The 25,126-nt window shown below is 39.7% G+C and overlaps 1 protein-coding gene across 1 annotated transcript; it reads left to right on the forward strand.

Annotated features, from left to right (window-relative positions):
- Nucleotides 1-575: 575 nt before the first annotated feature.
- Nucleotides 576-25,035, forward strand: hcrtr2 (hypocretin (orexin) receptor 2). Its single transcript, XM_037783239.1, has 7 exons — nt 576-1,038; nt 14,997-15,175; nt 18,779-19,022; nt 23,248-23,363; nt 23,462-23,682; nt 23,919-24,040; nt 24,362-25,035. Exons 1-7 carry the CDS (start codon nt 825-827, stop codon nt 24,517-24,519), a joined length of 1,254 nt encoding a protein of 417 aa, XP_037639167.1. The 5' UTR covers nt 576-824; the 3' UTR covers nt 24,520-25,035.
- Nucleotides 25,036-25,126: the final 91 nt, after the last annotated feature.

The raw sequence follows: 25,126 nt of genomic DNA on the forward strand, positions 1-25,126 counted from the left end.
CTTTTTAGATGTTTATGACTCTATTTTAACAATTAATTTATGTTAGAAGAAAAGGATTTCATGGAATTCTAAAAATATTTCTTGTAAAAATACAGATTTTTTTTGCAAAACTTCTGAGAGTCAATATAAATTTGGGCTTTTGCGACGTAAAATTACATATTTCATTTGTGATTTATATGTAAATGGTCTTAGATTTACGGTGTATGACTATTCTAACAATAAATATATGTTAAAAGTAAAATATTTCTTGTAATATTACAGTAATAAAGGCTAATTATATAAAGATAATTACAGTTTTTTTTTTTTTACAGTTTATTTATGTTAATTAACGGACAGTATTTTTCCGTTTTTTAACAGACATTTTCTGGCGCCCCTGCTGCCCGAAAATTTCCGTTATTTTACACTTTTTTTTTTTTTTTTTTTTACAGTGTACCATATATTTAGTATTATAGAGCCAAATCACAGGTGGGGATATTTTAGAAAATAACAAATATCAGCACACAATGAGTTTCCCACTACATAATCCCCCTCTGCTTCTTAAATCCATTTCTATGAGTGGGTTGGGTCATTGAAGTGGCTCATAGCTGCTTGCCCCCTGCAGTCAGCTGAGTTGGTGTGTGAGTGTGTGACCTGCTGTGGTCGCGCATGGAGACGGAGGAGAAATCAGCGTCACACTGACGAGGTTCTGTGAAGCGCGTTATTATCATCATCATCTTCATCGCACTACAGAGGCGCGTCTTTATTGGCAGTCTGCTCTCCAACCTGCGGTCACTGCAGAAGACACCCGGTTGACAGCAGGAATACAACAGAAACACCTCGGGAGGATGTCTGGCATCACTGGGAATATGGATTGCGAGGAGTGTTTATCTTCTGCACATGTGGCCAACAGCACGGAGTTACATGTACATGCTGTGGATGATGACGATGAACTTCTGAGATACATCTGGAGGGAGTACTTACACCCCAAGCAGTATGAATGGGTTCTCATTGTGGCTTACATTATTGTCTTCTTCGTCTCGCTCATTGGAAACTCCTTGGGTAAGTTGATGTTTTTTTCCCATTCATGCGTAATCATCACTCCACATTGGACTATCCTCCAGTGAAAGTACACTGTAAAGAATTGCTGTTAATTTACAGCAGGATTTCAACAGTATTAACCTGTTATTGCTAAAAAAAAAACAGTGCTTTACTGTTAATAAAAAAGAAAACCTGTTAAATTTTTTTAACTGAACTATAATGCATTCTTAAAAAACAGCACTTTACTGCTGATCAACTGTCTAAAGTATCATCAGTAACAGTTTCATGCAGTATTTTTTTAATTCTGGGACCTGATCTGCACATGTGAGGCTTGTACATTGTACATGATTGTAAAATCAGTGAATTAGCTCTGCTCTTCACTCACATGTTGTTATGTTTTGCATTCTGTGCTTGTAGCCAGCTATAGATAGACATTTTGGGAAAATTGTCAACAAGTCTATTATAGCCTTTTTCCTTACAAGTGCCTTTAATTGTATTTAGTGTGACTATTCCTAGTGCATTAAAACAAATCAGTAAGATAATGTAAAAGAAAGGTGAAAAACAGCTATATAATGTATCTTTAAACAGTAAATTAACTGTAAAATACTGTGAAATTAATTTAAAAAAAACCAGTTCAAACTGTATTTTTCATTAACAGTACAAAGCTGTAAATTTCAGCGACAGTATAATAATGTTAATTTTACAGTAACATAAAGGCAACCCTGCTGCCAGTTCTTTACTGTTATTTTACTGGGAAATTCTTAACAGTGTAGGCTACAACTTTTTGTGAATGGGCAATATTGCTACAAGGGGGGGAGAGGGGGGGGGCGAAGGTGTAATGCCACAGTGATGGAGAATATAAAATAGTCCAGTTCCTCTTTTGATGTGAGTGCAGCAGCTGCTGATGGAGAAGGATCAAGGAGGGTGAATCAGAGCGCGTCTCTCGGTGCAGCAAAGTGCAGCTCGAAAATGTTCAGAATTGGATAACCACAGAGATGTGTTTGAAGATGTAGGTTGTGCAAATTATCTCTCACTTTTTCCACACTGTGAGCAGCATACTTTGCTCTCAGCAGGCTACAAGACATGGGAGGGCTTTCTGCACATGTCAATTCACAATACTGTCATTTTTTTGTCTCAATTTCCCCCTATATTCTCCATCATTTGATCTTATTGGACTGTTTTGTTGCTATTTATGGTTTTCTGGTGTATTTGAGAAAGTCACTGACTCACACTCAGATTCAGCATATTGAGGTAAAATGCTGTTAGGCAGTTCTAACTTAAAGGGGACTCAAAGTGACTCATGCAGCTGCTTCTCTGACTTTTATTGCCACCGCTTTGAATATATGGAAGCACTTTATCGGGAAACTGCTATGAAATATTTGGAAATATTTTTTTTCTTTTTTAGTACCAGTGAGGGAGTCCACTGGTGGTACCCAGCAAATTAAAGCTCTATACCGTGACAGTTATTGTAACCTGCTCAGTGTGATCCATCTAAACTCTTAATGGCTTTTTGTGCAAATTTGTGTTCATCTTAGAGCAGGACAACCTCTGTCTAGTTCATGGAGTATATGGAGTTATTAGGCATATTTAGGTTGTCTTTTTCTGTGGGAGAGAGAGAACACAAACTGGTGTGTTTGCTGCCTATTTGTGGCTTTCACATCTTCCAGTCTTAGTATGAAGTACAAGCCTGCGGCATTACTGGTGCAATTTGTGCTTTTGGGGGTTAAATGAAGAAACTCACAACGTTTATATGAAACTGTTGAATGATTAGTCTGGAAACGTCAGGTTGGTCAATATTAGTGTCTGATTACTGCAATCACGACTTGTGCAGATCCGTGTTATTTATGTCTATCTGACATTAGATTGAAAGACCTGCTGGACTGAGCTTTATATGGCAGGATGGATTATTGCTGTGAGTTTTCTGCAACATTTCATGTGTTGTTACTATAAATGCATGGCACTACCAGGACACTACTGATGAATGAACTGGTATTCCCTATAAAATAGCACTTTTTTTACTCGACTCCTTTTGAGCAGCTACTTTATTCACAGTGAGAGAAGGTCTTGAAATATGTAAAATCATTAAATATTTTACTTTATAGTTAGAATCTGTGAATGAGGTTTTCCTTTATAGAAACTGATTGAACTAGATTGTGTGTCATAAAGTTAGGGAAAACGTGACATTGACAGACTACTGTTTTGACTAAATATTATGACAACACAACACTGAATATTATAATAATAATAATAATAACTTTATTTATTTAGCACCTTTCAAAAACAAGGTTACAAAGTGCTTTACAATAAAAGCATGATAAAAGTAATTAACATCTAGAACTTAAAATCGAAACAAGATAAAACCATATAAATTGTTACAAGAATGCACCATCAGTTAAGAAAAAGCCATAATATAAAAGTAAAGATTAAAAGGAAGACACTGAGTTGCACAGCTGAGGGGCCTGGACAGCAAAAGCCCAGTCACCTTTGTTGACAAGTTTGGATCCTGGAACCGTTAGTAGGGCCCTGGTAGAGGATCTCAAGCATCGATCAGGCTCATAGGAAGTCAGCAAATCACAGATATAGGCAGGAGCCAGATCATTCAAGGCTTTAAAAACCAGCAGTAAAATCTTAAAATCAATTCTAAAACTCACAGGTAACCAGTGAAGAGTAGCAAGGATTTGTGTGATGTGGTCACTTCTCTTAGTACGCGTTAAAATCCTGGCAGCAGCATTTTGTATCAACTGCAGTCTTTGGATGATCCGCCTGCTGGTACCAGAATAAAGTGCATTGCAATAATCAGGAGATAAAAGCATGGATGACCTTGTCTAAGTCTCAAGAGGAAAGGAATGACCTTGGTAAGCTGTCTCAGGTGGGTGAAACAGGACTGCACCACTTTAGTCACCTAAGCATCAAATGACAGTTCAGAATCAAAAATAACATCAAGATTTCGGGCAATATAGCCTACTGCATTTCTTATATGCATTGCTGAATTAACTTTTGATGTACTCCAACACGCATCACAACTCCTCTGTCTGAGCTGAAGAGAAATACTGCACATCTAGTTGCAAACTAAGCGAGATTATTAAAAAAGTTGTACTATCTGCACAGCAGGGTCCTGTTCTTAACGGAGATAAAATTGCTCCACTTGTTTGCCGAGACATTAATTATGACCAAAATGTGTTATTGATCAAGAAAATAGTAGAGGGAGGAATCCTGCAGTGAGATGAAACACAAAAATGTGCACAAAGAGCCATTAGGAGTTGAGATTGAGAAGGATCAAACTGAGCAGGTTGTACTAGCTCTCACGTTAGAGCCACCATGGACTCCCACTGGTACTAAAAAGAAATAAATTATTTTCATCTGAGGCTATTTTTCTTCACTGAAAACCTTTTTCTTAATCAATAACACATTTTGGTCATAATTGCTGTCCCAGCAAACAAGCGGACCAAATTTATCTCCGTTAAGAACAGGACCCTGCTGTGCTGATAGTACAATTTTTTAATAATCTCAGTTTGCAACTAGATGTGCAGTATTTCTCTTCAGCTTCTGAGACAGAGGAGGTGTAATGCATGTTGGAGTATATGAAAAGTGAATTAAACAATACACATAAGAAATACAGTATATAGGGATGTCCATAATTAACCGTTAACCGACAGTAAGCATTTTAACCGATTAACGCTGTCGGTTAAAACAGTTAAAAGAAATGTTAGTAATTAACTCAAAAGCTGAGCGGCTCAGAGGAGCGGCTCATCACTTTAAGGAGAAAAGCTGGTCCACCTTAACAGCCCATCTTAAGAGGCAGAGCCGGAATTGCAGACTCGCTTGAGCGAGTGTTGGGTTGTTGTAGTATTTAGTCAATAGGCTACAGTAATCTGTCAATGTCAAGTTTTCCCTAACTTTATGCCACACAATCTAGTTCAATCAGTTTTTATAAAGGAAAACCTCATTCACAGATTCTTACTATAATGGTTTGGAAAATGAAAACTAAAATATTCAATGATTTTACATATATACAGACATCTCACTGCGAATAAAGTAGCTGCTCGAAAGGAGTCGGGTAACGAGAAGTGCTATTTTATAGGAATACCATTTCTTTCATCAGTAGTGTCCTGGTAGTGCCATGCATTTCTAGTAACAACACATGAAATGTGTCAGACAACTCACAGCAATAATCCATCCTGCCATAAAAAGGTCAGTCCAGCAGGTCTTTCGATGTAATGGACAGATAAACATAAATAACACGGGCCTGCACAAGTCGTGATTGCAGTAATCAGACACTAATATTGACCACCCCGACGTTTCCAGACTAATCATTCAACAGTTTCATATCTACGTTGTGAGTTTCTTCATTTAACCCCTAAAGCACAAATTGCACCAGTAATGCCGCAGGCTTGTACTTCATACTAAGACTGGAAGATGTGAAAGCCACAAATAGGCAGCAAACACACCAGTTTGTGTTCTCTCTCCCACAGAAAAAGATAACCTAAATATGCCTAATAACTCCATATACTCCATGAACTAGACAGAGGTTGTCCAGCAGACTGACCCTTGTTAGTCTTCTATTTATTTGTCTAACAAATCCAGGTTATACTGAGTACCGGCATGCGTCATCAGATGGGCCATAATAGCGAGAGCTGACAGCTTGTCATTATAGATGTCTCCATTAGATGAGGAAGCAGAATGGAAGTAATTGCACACAGGGCTTTTGAAATCATCTTGGCTTCGATTTCTTTGTGATCTTGTGCCCCCGACCTTACTTCTATTGATGTTTGCTGCATCTTTTACTGTCACTGAAAGGAAATCCCACTATTACTGATTCAAAACTGAGCACAGAGATAACACAGCATTTTAAAGGAACGGTGTGTAGGATCTGGCGGTATCTTGCAGTGAGGCTGCAGATTACAACTTCTCCCGTGTGCACAGTGTGGAGGATTGCTTCGTTGGCCGACGCGGAAACGTGAATGGCCCTCTTTAGAGCCAGTTCTTGTAAGAGTAGAGTGCGTGTTTATGTGGAAAGTGAGTGGTAAAGCAAGAGAGACAGAGAGCGGCGGCGATGACAGCAGCGAGTAACGTTATCGGCTCCGGCCCAAGCAGGAAAAGTTAACAGTGTTTGGTTGGTCCGTTCTGGGTAGAAACATGGCGGTGCAACATGGAGGACTCTGTGGAGAGGACTCGCTCCCTATGTAGATATAAACGGCTCATTCTATGGTAACAAAAACACAATTCTTATTATCAGGTGATTATACACTAAAGAAAACATACTTATTAATATTATATTACATTTCTGTCAATAGATCCCCCTAATTGTTACACACTGGTCCTTCAAGGGAATATCTTGACTTTTTTGATAGTTTTATATTTATATCTATTCTTAGCAGCTAAAGAGACAGATGTTTCCCTCGGGAGATGGTGGAGCCCAAAACAGAGCTAAAGTGAGAGTGAATATTGGACTTACATTCAGCAACAAAGACACGACTCCAAATGAATACTAATGTCACTTTGTGTCTGTTGGATGTTTAAATTTGCAATTGCTAACACAATTACCATATCAACTTTATAAGGTGATAATATGTTAATGTTGTGTTTTCTGCTTGTTTCTGCGGCCCCAAAGTGTCCAATAAAGCAGTTAATTCAGGTTTAATAATAACAAGCCAATTATGGTTCTTGTAGGGGGGCACCACAGGTGGCAAAGATGCCAGCTGGAGGCTTTTGCCAATAATCCATCATCACTGACAGGCCTGCAGCAAAAGCTCCTACTGGGATCTGTTTGGCCACCTATGGTGCCCCCCTACTAGAATCTTGGCATGATACTGTAGGTAATGTATTTGTTTTTATATATACCACTAAAACTGCCTTTTGCTACGGGTTGATGACCACCTGTTGCACTTTATAGACAGTGACATCACCTAGTTCAGCCTGCAGCATCAGAAGCATGCCTTTGGGTTTAGTACTGTAATTATGACCACAATAACAAGAGATCAAAGAGGGGATAAGTTATGCGTTTGAAGTGGGTGTACATAACTGTTGCTGTGGTAGCCACCCACCAGCCACAGCACACCCACAAAAGTCTGAAGTTGATTCAAAGCCAATTATTTCCTAAATAGTCATGAATTCATTACTTAGACTATAAAGCAGAGCAGTTCATTCTTTTTGTGTATGTGCCAACATCTCACATCTGGCTCTCTTAGCGAGGATTTCATCTTGTGTTATGTTGAAATCAAACCGCATTTTTAAATAATAACCAAGACCTACTTTCACCACATGCTGTGTACTAGTAAACTTGACTGATGTATAATAATTCATATTCTTTAGTAGATAGTAATGGTGGAAGCAAATGTCCTTATGTAAAAATATGAGTGGTCGAAGTCAAAGCAAAACCTGGTGTATTAATGATGACTTTTAAAGTCATTCCCATGTCCTATAAAGACACAAGCCATACTATCATATCAGACAGAGCTCTCCTAGTTATCTGACTTCACTAAATCTAACATGATTCAGAATAATCATCTCACAAGGCGGGCTATCGTGTTAACACGAAAGATATGGAGTTTGTAACAAATAGCCAATTACATCCAACATGGAAATATTAATTGAATGGAGTGAGCAGACCGTATGAGAAAAATGTGGGGAGAACTTAGCCTAATAAAAAATACTAATGATAATTAGTATGGTAAAAGAAATTTAACTCAAAAGCAGAGTAGTTAAATAATCAAGAGAACCAGTAAAATATCATTTTAAAGACATGATATTAAAAGTAAGTACCCTTAAATTGGTATGGTGAAGAAATGAACTCCTAACAATTGTGTACTCATGAAGAAAACTATTATTATTAAAACTATCATAAGTAATAAATATAAGCAATAATCTCACTGGAGCGCCTCAGTTATCCAGTAACACCTCCACATTCTAAAGAGCAAAACGTGATGTTGAGACTCTTTACTTAAATGAGAAGTGTGAAACTGAAAGTAATACACTAAAACTAACATATAGTAAGTACATGGAAGCAAACAATCAACATACATACATGAAAAAACATCACTTACAGGTGATACCTCTTAAGAGCTAGAGAAATCTGGATGGCACAGAACATCACATTCATACGATGCCTGGCTCTACAATACTGTTGCAACAGGAAGTTGAAAATTGTAGTACTGTTTCTGCTGTTGTGGGAACACTGCAAGAATATGAAAAATGCAAAAATAAAAAATGCATGAAGAAAATAATACCATTTTGGGAGCCATTTCTATACAGTGCAACTCCTTTAAATCCTTTTAAACTAAAAGGCTGATCACTGTCTGTCATTAGGGCACATGAATACATTTAATCTATATGATGTCATATCGTTAACTTTATAAAATCTGTTTTAATTCACAAAGTTGGCCCATGTTCTCCAGAGATGCAGTGATGGATATCTGGATATATGAAAGAATGTCATCAAAATGAATATGCAACACCACCTACTGTTTGTTTTGTAGCCTGGTTTTATATTTCCAATATAATCAATGTCAAGGCCAGCACTCTGAAGCACTGGACAGTTGGGAGTATCTTGAAAAGAACAGCTGTGGCAGTTCAGCGATGGCTTAGCTTGGTGATGGCATAATCCTTTAGTCCTCATCCACACCAATGATCTCTAGTGTCTTCGCCTCGGTTTTGTTCGCCAACTCCATCTGGATCTTTTTTTGTTTCAACCACTCATTTACTTTGTCCAGCCACAATTTGCATTAAGCAGCCGACCCTAAATTTCCCGGGAGACTCACGTTTTTCATTGCCCTCTCTCAGATTCCTCCCTGGGTCCCAATTGTCCAGTATTTCTTCTTCTTATGAATAAGCCCTTCTGTTTCCACCCGGACGACAATACAGCTACATCAAATGTTGTTTTTCTGGTGGAAGAGAGCTGCTCGCACACAACGCGGTTTGAGCTGCGCTCGGCGCACATCACTACGTGTATAGTGCCCAAAGTTGGGCTTTCCTTGACGCAGCAAAAAGCTGTTGTGGCACGGTGCAAGCCATTGGAAATAACAGGTTTCGGAGCGCAATGGTGCCGTTGTCGGGTTGTGTCTGAAAGGACCTTCAGTGAGTGAGAGACGGAGAGAGAAATGGAGAGTACTAAGAGAGAGAAATACAGTACTCAAGCAGGGGCAAAAACAAATAAATGTAGATGAATATTAGTTTATGCCAGAGATTCACACAGGTTAAAGGGACTATTTGTAACTTTCAGAAATGCTTCTTAACAGCGACACCTGTGGCCGTGAAATCAACGAAAGTCAGCGTCGGGCTCATGCTTGTGCTCGCTCTAAATAGACATGAACGAGCATCGCTCAAAACAGTGAGGCGACACACGTCAGCTAAAAGCACAACATCACTCTATATTTCAGCTGCTTGGCAGTAATGTTAGCTGACCAGACAAAGGTCTCTCCATGAATCAATGCTGATACTGTGTTTGCTTCTCCTGCCTCAGCGCAGGCTTCAGCAGCGGGGCTCCCCAGCGAGAAACTCGTCTCCCTCCGCCCGCAGCCGGAGAGAGCAGGAAGACACCGGCAACCGGTCGGTAACGAGACGGTAACGTTTCTCTCTGCGGAGCCCCGTTACTTACCAAGAAACGGGAAAGCTCTGTTGGTCTGGAGGAGCTGCAGCATTTATTTCTACACAAACATCCACTGTACATTCACTAGATATTCTCAGAGCTAAACTAACTCTTCTGCAGTGTGGAGTGAGCGCGCGTTCACGTCTAGAGGTGGAGCGAGTACGCGAGAACGCGCGCGCTGTCTGAGTGAAGGCGAGCAGGCAGAGGAGACGAGACAGCGGCCACACGCGAGCGCGCATATGCGAGCGCGCATATGTGCCGACCCGCTACATTTATACGCTTAGAAAGTTACAAACAGTCCCTTTAAACTTTTTATTTTGTTATTTTCATTTTTTAAATGGCAATCAAAGTCTCTGAAACTCTCATTTTTCTGGGGGACTACCTCCAGATGCCCTGCTTTGGTTTTGAAATCCTCCCTATTTTTGAGGTCTCAATGTTGGCAAGTATTGGTAGCATACATCAGTTACGTGTGCTTGTGAGCCGCTGTCCATGGTTTTGTAGAGGTGGGTCACTGAGAGCTGTTAGGACTCAAACATATGGGCAGTTGAACCACAACAATGAATTACTGTTGTAGACTACAGAGCTGCATTGGGTTGCGTTAGTTATTTGTAAATCCATTACTATGTGTAACCTAACATTAGCTTTCTAATAGTATGGCCCATTTGATTAAAGAGGAAAAGAGATAATGGAGGATGGTCGACATATCTGACTCAACACTTGATCAAAATACTGTTTAATAATGAAGAAATTGAAGATTTAGAACATATTCCCCCAAAAAATACACCTCAAATTACTAAAAAAGTTATGCCAATAATGTTAGACTATTAGTGTTGGTACATTAGCATAATGGTATATTACCTTTTCATTCTAAACTGCATGACTAATACTAACTCTGAAATAAAGTTTTAGTAGTAGTTACTAAGAACTGAGAAGGACTTAACACAAAATTTGTTACATGTTGCAGGGAGTCATTTGATTTAATGTGACCATCAAAACACTGCTTAATGGAGCTTCAAAGGTATCATTTTTAATTGGAAATTATCCACAAATTCACCTAAATTAACTCATCTGTTAGCTTGACAATTAAAAATCCTCGTGAGAAGCTTAAAGCCAGCTAGAGATAGCAAGAGTGGAAGATTTTTATTCCAAATAAAATTGTCTCTTCTGAGAAAAACAAGATGAGGAAAAGTTCAGATGCTGTGTGGACAAATAATAAATAATAATACTGGAGAAACAGCATTTGTCAGAAACTTTGATTAATAACTTGTGTCACAAATTGGTATCAGCCCTTTTTTACTACCTTTTCAGAGTTTGTTTACACATTAATATGCAGTAAGATGTATTGTCAGTCAGAATTGCATTGCTTGATGATGGCCCTGGACTTAAAGATATGAATAAGACAACTGTACCGATTGCTGCAAATTAATTTACTAAAATGATATTTAGATAGCACAGAAAACTTTATTGGGCTTTTCAAATAAAAAACGTTTTATTTGACGAAGTCAGGCAGGGATATGCTTTCATTTTTTATGCAGCTCCTGTACCTGAAATGAAATGGGTTTGAGATTGTAATTTTCCTCAGTGATTTGAAATAGGACGCTGGGGTGGGACTTAACATTGAGAGAGACTTGATTAAAGGAGACAAAGATTGAGGGTCATCAACTCCTCCATCATAGCAGAGGTGGAGGTAAAAAAAGAAGAGCTGTTATTTTTGAGCATTTGGCAGCAGAAAGAAAGAGCAGTGGTTGGCCATGCTGTTACAAACTGACACTCAGATATCCATTTCAGACACACTATCCTGCTGATTTCATGGTAGTTATCTTGGTAGACCTGCAGGTTGATTATAGGGGAAAACAAAACTCCAACCCAAAAAGTTTTTGTGCACCTATAGAGTGCAGGATGAAATACTTCACAGAAAGATCAAACAGCACTTTTCTTGTGTACGCTGTGTAAGAAGTCCTCATGTTGCTTCCACAGAGCGATCAATCAGATGTAGAAATGGGAAGGAGTTCTTGTGCAACCGACTGCACAAAGAGTTCAAGTTTTCAGACTGCTGCAGGCGAAAGATGAAGTGATTCTTTATATCGGGCTGTGTGACATTAACTAATTAAGTACACAGTTTCCTGAGTAAATGTAATAAAACCAAAGTATTACACATCCGTCTACAGGCAACTAGAATATATTTATCCTCAGAGGTAGAGTAGGTAGTGCTGTTCAAATATTTTTGTTATATTAGTTGAAATTCTCATTACATTCCAACAGCAATGAATAAATCAAATGCTCTGACAAAAAAATAAGAAAGAAATCCAGTAAGTGTGGCTGTCGCAGGACTGTAATAAACCTGTCCAATGATTTTATTCGGCCAGAATGAAATGATTGGACGGCCTACCCTTCTTAAGTCTGACTGAATGGTGAATACTGGTGTGGGTAGTGGTGCTGCCTTCGCTTGGTTCTGAAAGATGATATGTGATCTAGATGTGTCTGTGTTTGTATGATAGCACCTGTAACAGCTGGCTGCCTGTAGCAGCGTGGGGAGCTGTGAGACACGGTGGATGAAAAGGAGCTTACTCATGTCTTTCTATCAGCAGAAAAAAAACAACATCAAACTTCAGTACTTTAGCTTACTGTTGACGCACAAAAGAAGAAAGTGCAGCCAGAATGTTTGTTTATATCGCAGCAGGTGTGATTAATATTTTTAGTTGTTATAGTATATCTTTAGATCTTCATCGCAGATTCAGTGATTGCATCAAAGCATTGTAGCAACTTCTCATATTCCCGGTGCTGATCAGATTTGACTTTATCCTGTCTTTGATGTGCATTACAGTCACGGTGTAGACTTTTCATCCTGCTTATATAACCCACTGCAGGTCTTATCTGAGTGATGATATCACATATGGGGCTTGAAAAAGAAATAGTAAGCATAAGAAAACACTTTTTACACTTGAATCTGACAGTGGTCTGTCAACACAAGTGAATCCACAGAGAACTAAATACACACTAAAGAGTCCACTGGCAGTCAGGTAGCAGATTAAAAAGGACAGAGCTTAAGGGTGCTGTGCAGCCCTGCATGGTTCACCTACACAGGTGTTCTCACTGATAAGACGTCTTCTCAGGACTGTTTTTGACTGACATGTCCCACACTCTCACACTGTTCCAGCTATTAAGGCAGTCAGTCTTTCATCTTTATCATTCTTATTAGTTTGTTGCGTTTGATGACCAAGTGCAAAGGTGCAGTCAGAATCAAATTTTGACCCTTATTCACTTCAATGAGGAATAGAGCCAGACAAATTGTATTCCAAATTGACCCACATTATTCGCCTCACGAATTCTGTCTGATTGACAAGCAAAATTGCGAGACTCCACAACATTTTGATGTGGTAGGACAAGCGCAGGCGTAATAATTAGCAAAATTATATGTCTGAATTCCATTTAAGCAGTTTCTAGAAAAATAGCACGTCTCTTGTGCCACCTTAAATCAATGGCTTGTGCAGCACATAAACAAAATACCGCATGTACCAAGAGCACTGTTAACAATACAGACTAGGGATGGGTACCAAAATCCGGTATTAAATGCACCAGTGCAAAATGATTAAAGACCGGAGTATTGATAAGCGCCGACCAGGGTCTGAAACTAACTGTTTTCACTGCCTGCCACTGCGGCAGGCAAGTATTTTTTTTTGTCTGCCACTTTCTGAAATGTCTGCGCTAAATATAGGAATAACATTTTAGATCTGATGTCATTCAATGTCCGATATATTTTAGACAAAAAACATTATATGCATGGTAAATTACAGTGTTTGAATTACACTGTAGCTTCTGGTGAGCCCTATTTTTCAGGAGTGGGAGGGTACTGTACACAGTACTGGTTGTAGTGATTATTTGTGGAAAAAGTACACAATTCAAATGATTAGAAAATAAATGATTGTATTTCTATTTACAAATATTTGCTTTGATTAAATTTCTTTTTTTGGCATTAGTAGTTTTAAATGATGTATTATAAGCTGCTTAGAACTAGTGTAAGTTAGGAAGTTACAAGCATCATAATTCCCTCTCTAATATCTATTTTATAATGAGATGGCAAGGAATCAGACAACTAGGAACCTTCTCAACAGGAACCGATTCTCTATTCCCACGTGTAACATTTTCCTCATCCTCCGAAGTGGCGGATGGCCTGATGATTTTACCCGCCACTGCCAAACAATTTACTCGCATTTGGCGGGTGCTAATTTCAGACCCTGGCTCTTTTACCGGTACTTTTTAATGTTTTGGTGTAATTTATTATCACGCTGCAGCATGCATCTCCTCTGATATCTGTGTCGGGCTGAGCTCCTCCAAGTACACACACACACACACACAAACAAGCACACACGGAGCGAAGCCAGCAAATAGAGGAGAGAGGCGGCGGTGGAGACCGTGAAGTAAACCAGGTGAAATGAAGATAACTACGACAACTAAGTTTGTTACTGCAAGTGCAATAAAACCTTCGCAAGTAAAAAGCCAATACTTTATCAATACACCTGTTCAACGAGCATAAACATAATATCAACATGTAAAAAAAATTTATTTGAATCTGCTCTGTCTGCAGTCTCTCATCCACCGCTGCTATATGTTTCCACAGACACAGCGTGCTATCTCGGCTAAAAGTGAAAAGCTGTCTGTATGTAATCTAACTGATTAGCTTTGTTTGCCACGTATCTTAAAATTCTTGTAAACTAATCTGCTAGCTGAGACAAAGCAGCCCCTCCTCTCTCTACCAGCGCTAGCTGCAGCAGTGAATCACATCAGCAGAGGGAGGACAGAGTCCAGGAGGAAGGACTGATACTGACTGATGTCTGTGCTCTTCATTCTTACCTTACTTCACTCAGAAATATTATTTATTTTATTGACATTCTAGATTAGTTTCCTGTAAGATATTATTGAGTTTATATAGTGATTTGTTGTTGTAAACATTAATGTTGTTGCTCTAGAAACATTTATTTATATCTAAACTATGAATAAATTCTAAAACTGTTCTGAATTCATTATTTTTTTAAATAATATATAATAAAAAAGCAATTATTTAGTAACGAAAAAGAACCGAGCCGAAAAGGATTATCGAAAAGAGTAGTAGTATCAATAAAATCCTAACGATACCCATCCATACAGACTAGTAAACATATCTTTCACATGACATGTATCCAAATGAAAAAGGTTCTGTAACGTGGCACACCACCACTGCCTGAGCTCTATACAAGAGGGTTTCGTCTTACAGCCTGTGAAAACAGCTCTATGGGGTCTTTGAAATGCCATCTGAGGGACTGTGGGATATCATCTGAATCATATGATGCAGCATACAGGTACAGGAGTGGTAGATTATCAAATCCTTGGGTGGTCTTTGAGTGTGCATCCTTTTCAGTTTGTTTTGCAGTGTTGAAAAACCGCCACATGCGCACCGTGACCAACTACTTCATAGTGAATCTCTCCTTTGCCGACGTCTTGGTCACCATCATCTGCCTGCCTGCGAGTCTCGTGGTAGACATCACAGAGACGTGGTTCTTTGGGAAAACTCTGTGCAAAGTTGTGCCTTATCTGCAGGTAAGAGATCAACTTTGACATCTGCTTTACAAACAGGATATTAGAAATCTTGACCTGATCTAAACCACTTTGTTCATAAAAAAGGGTTCATGAATATGAGTGGCTCACGGTTCAGACAAAGAAGGCGGAGGAACACACACGTGGACTGAACTAAATCTGTCCATATTCACTATTCACAGAATCAGTAAGTGTGTTCATGGAAGAGTGAATGTTACAAAGCAACAAAGCAAACCAAACAAACAAAGGGGACTATGTGGAGGCTGAGATAGAGAGAGACCATGCAGGTCAGCTTTGAAGAGTCTCTGCTAGGCTTCTTCCTGAAACCAAACCAAGATGAGCAGAGGGGGTAATTACACAAGAAAGAGCCATGATTCTATTATTTTCTTTCTCTGTATTCATGTGGGTAAAAAAAAATACTTTTTCCACATCCCAAGAGATGTGCTCTGTCTAAGACCTTTGATGTTATGGGGATTTAATGCCTTGGGCAATTCTTTGCTTTCTCCATTTTATAAATTCCATTGCAGCATCATCCCCACCGTGCCAACACATCTGTCAAAAAGAATCATCCATTTTACATCACACTGCAGGCCACACTGATGTATACAGGGCATCAGTGTGGAGACGGTGGATCGAAATCCTGCACTATCCTGCACAAATCCCGTTTCCTATGCACTCAACAAATCCTACTATATTCAATACACACACCGGTATCAAAGTGAACACCTCAACCATATCACAAAGTATGGTGTGATGTACGTAACGTGTTCTGGATGGAATCATCTGTAAACCACAGGGATTACGATGGCTGGATTTATTCCAGACATGGGACACATTCTTCTGCTGTGCTGGCTGCTGGTTTACCACACACATCCAATCCAGTCGGCAGAAAATGACGTTGGCATCGTACGTTTCTGCAAACCACAGATACGTTGAACGATGTGTCTAAATGAAAAATAAGTTTCATATGAGCTTCGTATCACACTTGCAGAAACGCACAATACCGATTGGTTAGGTTTAGGCAACATAACTACTTGGTTAGGGTTAGAAAAAAGATTATGGTTTGTGTTAAAATAATGACATAACGACGTAACTTAACAACGTAACTAGCGTGAATAAATAGCAACCGCCCTTAGCGGACTTCATAAGCGCCAGAATAGGGGGGGGACGAGACTTTTTATCCCCCCTACTTTCATGTGTTATGGTAATAAAGTGGTAACTTCTAAGCCAGGCTTGGATTGCCAACTTCCAAGTTGGCAATAATGTCTATACGGCGTAACATGTTGGACCTTTATCCAATCACCCATTATGTAGCCTAATTCAAATGAAATCAAAGTGATCTGACATCCAGCCTTCCACAGTCTAGGTTTGCCTGCCACAGTTTCAAAATGAGCCAAAAATATTTTCGAACTTCTCAACGGGTGTGGTCCGTGCACCTGCTGAGAGGATTGAACTCAGCGGGTCAAGATGTCTCCCCGGCGCAGGCTGGCCATCGCAACACATTTCCTCCAGTTCACCGGTTCTGGGTTGGCTTTGAAAGGCCCAGCGAAGGTGGCGAACTCCATCCGGGAGTTCCTTTGCCTGGCAAAAACGTACACAATTTGAGTTGCAATAGACAGATAGATGTCTGAATGGAAGAGTGGAGCTGTTCCTCTAGGATATACGCTTGTCGCTCTTTGACTCCATGGAAGTGAAGAAAACTTTGGTTGTATCGTTACACAGCATCCATGTAGCGTAAGCAGGCTATATCCAGGATCCATCAGTAGTCAATGAGCCTCGGTCTGCCCTGGATTGACTCTGCAGAGCCCTGAAATCCCGCCCCCACTCCTTAACAGAGCGCCATTCGCTTGTTTATTTAAAGTTTATTGATATTGAATGTGTCATGTGATTGCACCAGATTCGAGAAAGCACTCCCTTAGATCTCCAGCAATACACCTGCCAAGTGTGAAGTTCTCAAGAATAACACACAGACAAACAGACAGAGATTCCTCGCTTTAGTTAGACTCCGCAGGCATTTCCATGCTGCATTGCTGTATTGCCTCAGGGGGGGATCATCCCCAAGAAGTGAAACTGTATGCTATCTCCATCTGCAATACAGTACAGTATGTTGTAAATCGAATGACATAACTGATTCCTGAAAGACATTATGAAACAAATGTATGAATATTGAAATTGGCGCAACAAAGTCTTTGGTTTGGAGTTGCATTTAGTTGACTATTATAGTAAACAAGAGGGATTTGCTCAATGCATCACAAGAAACATATATTCCATTGTATTATTTTCCTCTTTTAACTTGCTGTCTACACAGTAAGTGGGAATGTGTTGCGTTGTGTAAATGGATATCTGCTGCTTGTCATCACATTGTGCCTCCATTTGATCAAATATCTGACAGGCGTGAAGGACTGACAGTGTTTTAATCTGATATCTGTGTTGGATGTGGTGGTAACAGGTCATATGACCTTCTCAAAATGTGATTCCCAACTTATGTATAATGTATAATAACACCAGACTTACCTTTTCATTCCTCTCCAAAGAAGGTGAAAGAAACAAGATCCCAGTGTGCCCCATATATAAGTTGCTAATGATGCGCTGCAGCTTGCCTACAGGCAGGTCTAATCCCAGTGGTTTCTTCGTTTGCATCAAGTTCAGCGTGCTCGGCCTTTAACGCCACCATCAATTTCAGAGCTACCATAGCAAGCTCAGCATACCTGTCAATCTACTATTGATTTTCTGTCAGGAGGACAATTATGTGAGGATTTGTCCCCTGCTGCTTACAAGGCAATGTTTTCTCCCCTCTCTTTTAGACCTTTTAAATGAAGGAAATTAGTCAGCAAAGGTGAAGATGATTAAGCTAAACATTTCAAAATGATGGAGCTGAGCGTTTATTTCCCACAGGACATGAACCCACCACCAGAACCCACAGGTTTATCTCCCACATGAAATTGGTGGCGCTGCTCTCTGAGTCCAACTAATTGTACTCATTGAAATTCGTGGAGACAACAATCTGCAACACGCTGAAAAATAGGAAGTATCATCAACATGCCACAACGGTCCAATTTCACAGATCCGTAATTGAAATCTCGCTTCATCTGGCATGACTCTGCCTTCTCCAGAGTCTCATTGAGAGCAAGGCAGATGTGTAATTCAGATAGTGGCAAGAGTAGATAGCTCTCCATCAAGGAGACAACCAAGATTGTGCTGGTTTATCACTATAACGCCATTACCGTTGCGTACACTGGGCTGACCTCCACAGACGTTCAATCTTGTATTGTGGAGGCAAGTGCAGCCATTGTACTTTGGTGAATGAGAGTGATTGCTATTCTGATTCGCCTCCAAAATGAAAACAAACGTGGATAAAATCAGTCATTGTGGTGCTACATTCCCCACCACAACGTTTACCCTGATGCCACCAAGGCCACATCCAACATGTTGTATTGCAGAAATGTTTGAAATTCATGCTTTTTTAATGAATATCTGTCTGATGTAACTAGTTCTTATTGCAGACAAAATCTTATTTTCTCTGAATGAATGGAAAATACCATTCCCTGAATAGCTGTGTCTCTAACTTCAATCCATCTAACTACTTTCTTTTCTTTTCTTCTCCAGACCATCTCTGTTTCTGTATCAGTCCTAACGCTGAGTTGCATTGCCCAAGACCGTTGGTATGCTATTTGCCACCCGCTGATGTTCAAGAGCACAGCCAAGAGGGCACGCAAGAGTATTGTTGTCATCTGGGTTGTGTCGTGCATCATCATGATCCCTCAGGCTATTGTGATGGAGTGCAGCAGCCTGCTGCCTGAACTAACAAACAAGACAAGTCTGTTCACAGTATGTGATGAACACTGGGGAGGTAAGTTTTCACAGCTCTTCCTGAAACACTTGAACGCACTGTGCCAAATCTCTCACTTGTTGCCAGAGGCAAATGTCTAAATAAAAGACTTAAAGGACGACTTTTACTTACATTTGCTATTTGTTGTTCAAAGAGATAGGACTCTTGAGAGAGCATTATTTACTCTGTGCGCTAAAATCTGTGTACGTGTCTGATGCCACTTAGCTGCCGCTTGATACTAAAATTATGAGAGCAGAGCAAGGTCACTGGGTTTATAAGGACTAATGAAGTATGATGGATGACTTTTCAGATAAGATAGTCAAGGTTGATTTAAGTCTTAAAAAGGAGGAGAACCTTGCAAAGACAAAAAGCTTTTCAACCCCAGCTTTATGAGAAAATAACATGACACAGAAGGCCTGTCGAGCTTTGGATTTCTCCACATGCTGAAATGAAGCGTACCAGAGGAACTTTTTCTTAGTTCTAAGAACTAGGAACTAGGACCTTTTAGAACTTATTTCAAAGTAGGTGCTCTGCCAACAAGAGGAACCGTGAGTGACACACACAAGTGTACAGTGATTGGTCGAACACATGAGCCAATGCAGCACAGGAAACCGCAATTTTTAAAATCCTGTTAGCCATGTAAACAACAGACAACACAAAACACAGACTCGTAACGAAATAAATGGAAGGAACACGGACCAATGGACCGACAGTGAAGTCCAAAAGTTAACTACTCCATGAGCACAAACCCACTGAGCCAAAGAATGAGCTGCTGCTCAGTGAGCTAACCCAGTAGCACAAAGCACACCTGCTGAGCCGAAGAACAATAGCCGATTCAAACTGAAATCGCAAAAGGTAGGTTACCTCTGTGATGGCTATTATTTAAATGATTGTGGTATGTGATAGAGTTGTTTATTTATTCTTATATTACTATTAGGGCTGTCAAAGTTAAAAATAATATGACGGTAACAATGAGTTAATGCAAAATTGTTTTATCACCACTAATTTCTTTAAAGCATCAATGCAATCAGTCTTTCGGAGGTTGTAGCGGGCTCACTCTTTAAAGCTAGAATGAAGATACCAACGTCATATGAAACTAGAAAATCTAAGGAATCCATTGGTACCATGTTATTGTAGCTTGTCGGGAAGGAGGCTAAATGACGCTCCAAACTTGTGCTAAATTTTGGTGAGGAAAAACTGCCATGGCCGTTTCAAAGGGGTCCCTTGACCTCTGACCTCAAGATATGTGAATGAAAATGGGTTCTATGGGTATCCGCGAGTCTCCCCTTTACAGACATGCCCATTTTATGATAATCACATGCAGTTTGGGGCAAGTCATCAATGTTTTATTAGACTCGATTGATACAATTGATCTAAAATTTGCAAGGTTTCCTTGATTCATATCTCAATGTTTCTGAAGACAAACTCTTTGTTGTTATTATTAAATGTTCTTGATGAGCTTTTAAGCATTTCAGACATTTATACCAAAGTGTTCTAAAATGGGAAAAAATGGATGTTGGGTGACAAATTTACTCTGTGAAGTCAAAGTTGATCAAATAAAACAATTTGAATCATAGTTTTCTTGAAATAAAGTTACAGTTTGGATGAATTATTCTGCAGAGGTGTTTTTTATCACCTGCCGAGAATTGCATCCGCTCCTTTCTGAAGGCCACGTGAGTGTGACATGTACAGAAGGTTTTGTTAAATGTATTTCACTCTTAAGTCTCCAGAGAGAAACTGTATGGTTGCTGTATTCCTCCTATCTTTCATTCACTCACCACTAGCTGCTTCTCATTACCTATCAGTCCCTGTATTTTCACAGGGGCAGCTCACAGCCAGTGTTTTACACATTGTGCCTTGGAGGTCCCGCCATCCCGACTCTTACTTGTTTGTTTGTTACCTGCCTGAAATCTCTTGCTTTTCTTGATTATAGGTTACAGCCTGCCAAACTACCTGTTGCCAGGTCCTGCTGTCTGTTTGATTAGCATGCCTTCCTGCGACAGTGCCTTTGGATGTTTTTGTTTGATTTGAATGCCTATCAGTTGCCAACTGTACTCCTCCCTGTTCAACTACTATGTATTAAGTAAATGCCTTTAACTCAACCGACTATGTCACAGTGTCCTCATCTTGGCCATGTTGCCTGTAACCAGGCTCGTCGACTAGACAGCTGGAGATAAATGTATTCCCTCTTACCTTTGGCCAGGGAAGTGTCACTTCCATCAAATTCAAACTGTCAACCGTTGAACATTTGATTTCTGAAGTGGCTGATGCATGATTCAGAGGAGCTGGATCTTTTATCTCCTGAGAAATGCATCCTCTCTTCTGTCACACAGGGCACACAAGGTCAACACCAAAAAGTAATTTACATTTAAACACTTTTTAGCAGAGGTCATCTGAACCACACTTCATAATTGATGTGGAAGAGTCAGACCCAAATATCTACAAAGGACCCCACAAAGGCATAACATGACTTGTACAAATTGAAATGGCTTTAGCTCCTTAAGCACAATGGCTTTATGCATAAACAATTCTAAACATTTAAGTGTTTGTCTTTGATTAATTTCAGTGACATTCAACATTCATTATAGTCTAATTAACTATTTTCTCTCTTTCTCAGATGTGAATGAGGTGACTCTATACTCTGCCGAATAAAGCATCCCCCTCAGTGGATCACCTTCAGTTTCTCTCCTGACTTTTAGGAATCCAATGAGGTTATCAGCACATGTTTTTGGCCATTTTGGCTTCACAGTGTAAATTTCAGACACGCAACACTCACCTGGTCAGAGAAAGGAGTGGAAGAGGTAATAAAACACCTCTGCTGAATAATGGATCCACACTGTAACTTTGTTTCTGGAGATCAATGAACCAAACACATATTTTGGGCCATTTTGGCTCGACAGTGTGAGTTTCAAACATTTAACATGACCTAAGCTGAAATAATAGAGGATGCACTACTCGGCAGATACAATCACTTTTGCCGTATAATGCATCCACCCCTCAACTCTCATTAAGGACACTTTATGTGATAGGAATCAAATGGTGTTATCAGCACATAATTTATTTGATCGCCTTCAACTTCCCATTCTCATTTTATAATAACATTTAGTATAACTGTCTAAAATGCTTAAAACACATCTAAAAAGAACACCAAAGAGTTTGCCTTCAGAAATATTGAGAGATAAATCAATGAAATTTCAAATCAATCGTCTAACAAACCATTGATGACTCTAAATGTTCATAAACTCTAAACTTAATATATTATTTATTATCATTGATGAGCCTGACAAAGAAGATTATATCTTCTTCTAAATGTTCATAAACTTTAAACGTATTATATTATTTATCATCATTGATGAACCTGACAAAGAAGATTATATCTTCTTCTAAATGTTCATAAACTCTAAACTTATTAAATTATTTATCATCATAGATGAACCTGACAAAGAAGATTATATAATTTTTGTTACTTTGCCTTAGAAATCATTACAATGTCTGATCATTTCACCCGCTTTGAATGTTATTAGCATATCTGTGTACACTCCTGCGAGGGGCATGCAGGTCTCGGCAAGCAGGCAGAATTTGCAAAAAATACCTGTTCAGGACAGGAACACATATTGTGTAAAAGGTCTGTCATGCATATCCAATGCATATTTATTTTGTGGTTTACAGCCCAGCAGCTCCAACCAATCTTGCGTTAGAATAGATAGCGCTACGTTCGGTTATCGGTTATTCCTCATCCTCCTCTAAATCATAAGGTTTGAAAATACAAACATAATAAAATGGCTGATAAAATCTGCCAGCGACGGTTGTCGTTTATGCAGACAAAATCCACAGTCTTCGGCTAGAAATGAGAAGCCTGCTCTTGTTTACTTGTATGTCAAGTCGACGACCCATTGTTTGAAAAATTACTGCTTATTTTGAGTGATAAATCTGCCACCCTATCATTGTAAATGTGCTGTGCGAGAACAGAAAGATTGACAGGCATAGCATCAGTAACTGAGGGGGGCAAGTCTGAGACCTTTTTGACATATCTATTGATTTTACAAAGTGTGGACAGCAAAAAACACACATGAAATGTGATTTTTGTAAGTCGGATCCAAATTACATTTGGAGGTGGTTTGACATACAGTATGAGATGCGTCTCAGTCCGGCCGCTCTATATGCCTGCAGTCTGAACGTAGCCTTCGCTCACTATTCAGACAGTTTTCAATCAAATTATGATGATGTTTTTTTATTCTTTCAACAGCTGAGATCTACCCAAAGGTGTACCACACCTGTTTCTTCATTGTCACATACTTTGCACCTTTATGTCTCATGGTCCTGGCGTATATCCAGATATGTCACAAGCTGTGGTGTCAACAGGTTTGTATGCCAACACTTAAACAACAGCAACAGGCCTGCATCAGCTCATACAAAGCAGAGTTTACAACGCCTGATGTATGCACATATTTGATCAACAGATTCCTGGAAACACATCAGTGTTACAGAGGAAGTGGAGGTCCATCCAGTGCTCAGCCTCGGCTCCGGCGCCGGGGGAGCCCGTGAGGGTCAGGACCAGCACGGTCTGTGCTGAGATCAAACAGGTCCGAGCCCGACGCAAGACGGCTCGCATGCTGATGGTGGTGCTCTTTGTTTTCGCCCTGTGCTACCTGCCGATCAGCGTGCTCAATCTCATGAAAAGGTGAAGATATCGCAAGTTTTGCTGCTTCAAGGATCAAAAGCCATTCAAAGGGCTCACATTTTGCATTTCTTTTTCACATTAGAAGCTCACCTCGGTAGTTTATGAATGATACAGTATATTTAGAGTACTGAATTGTTCCTTGTTTCTTGCAATCCAGATTTAATGTGATTTATAGTATAGCATTAAAAGCAAGCAAAATGAATCTTTAACTGACACGTGTCCTCCTTTGCCTGCAGAGTCTTTGGGACTTTCAAGAAAACAAATGACAGAGAGACAGTGTACGCATGGTTTACTTTCTCACATTGGCTCATATATGCCAACAGTGCAGCAAATCCCATCATCTACAATTTCCTCAGTGGTAAGTTTGTAACCTGCCTCCTCACTTAGACCAGTTGTGTGGGTTCATTACTGTCCTCTAGTGGAAAGTTTGGCCACAACAATACAGCTCAATAATAATATGTTATGTGCATATACAAATAACAATCTAAGATAACATTGTGTTTATCACACAAATCTTAAATTAACCATTTTTAGATGTTTTATAGCCCAGATAATGACATATGCATCTCAGCTGTTAGTTCATTATGCCTATAAAACTGAAAAATGCTGATGCAAGACATATAAAAGGTTAAAACTAAATGGTTTCTGGGTGGATTTTGTGTTTCCGTTTTTTCACCAGGGAAGTTCCGCGGGGAGTTCAAAGCGGCCTTTTCTTGCCAAGGTCAAAATCAAACTCAGAGGGCGAGGCCCAGAGCGAGCACAGACAGCAGGAAGTCCCTGTCAACTCAAGTCAACAACATGGACAATGTGTCACGCATATCAGATCAGATAGTGTAGTCTTATAATCCAGGTGGGGTGTACTTCTGACACTGTCATCATTAAAGGCTATCTATTTTTCAACCTGGACCCTATTTTCCCATGTTTATGTGTCTACGTGACTAATGGGGACAACCATTTTTGAAATTGGTCCAGTATCGAGGGAGAACGCTGCAGTTGGCAGCCGCTAAACAGGCTGCAATGTAATCGCTTCAGGCAATTCCGCACCTTCCATACGTCTTCTAAAGGTGCTTGTTTTTGACACTGACAGGCTCAGATTGTTATTATAAGTAGGGCTGTCCCGATTACCATTTTTTGGGCTTTGAAGCTTTGGTGAGAATTATTCAAAGGCATTCAAAGCTTTGCACATGTTCTTCTGTCTGTCTGTCTGTCTGTCTGTCTGTCTGTCTGTCTCCATCTCCCCCGTTTCAGTGCTCGGGACAGTGCCGCTGCCGCACACACATACACCTCTACACACAACAAACAGCGATATCCGTCTGAGAATAAGTAATAATAATTCATTTTGAATATGAATGATGTTGTTTCATGAGGTATTTTGGGGATTTATACTTTGTTATTACATACCAATATATATATACATAAAAAAACCCCCCGAAGCATTCCAATA

This window comes from Sebastes umbrosus, chromosome 10 (genome assembly GCF_015220745.1).
Source record: "Sebastes umbrosus isolate fSebUmb1 chromosome 10, fSebUmb1.pri, whole genome shotgun sequence".
Lineage (NCBI taxonomy): Eukaryota > Metazoa > Chordata > Actinopteri > Perciformes > Sebastidae > Sebastes > Sebastes umbrosus.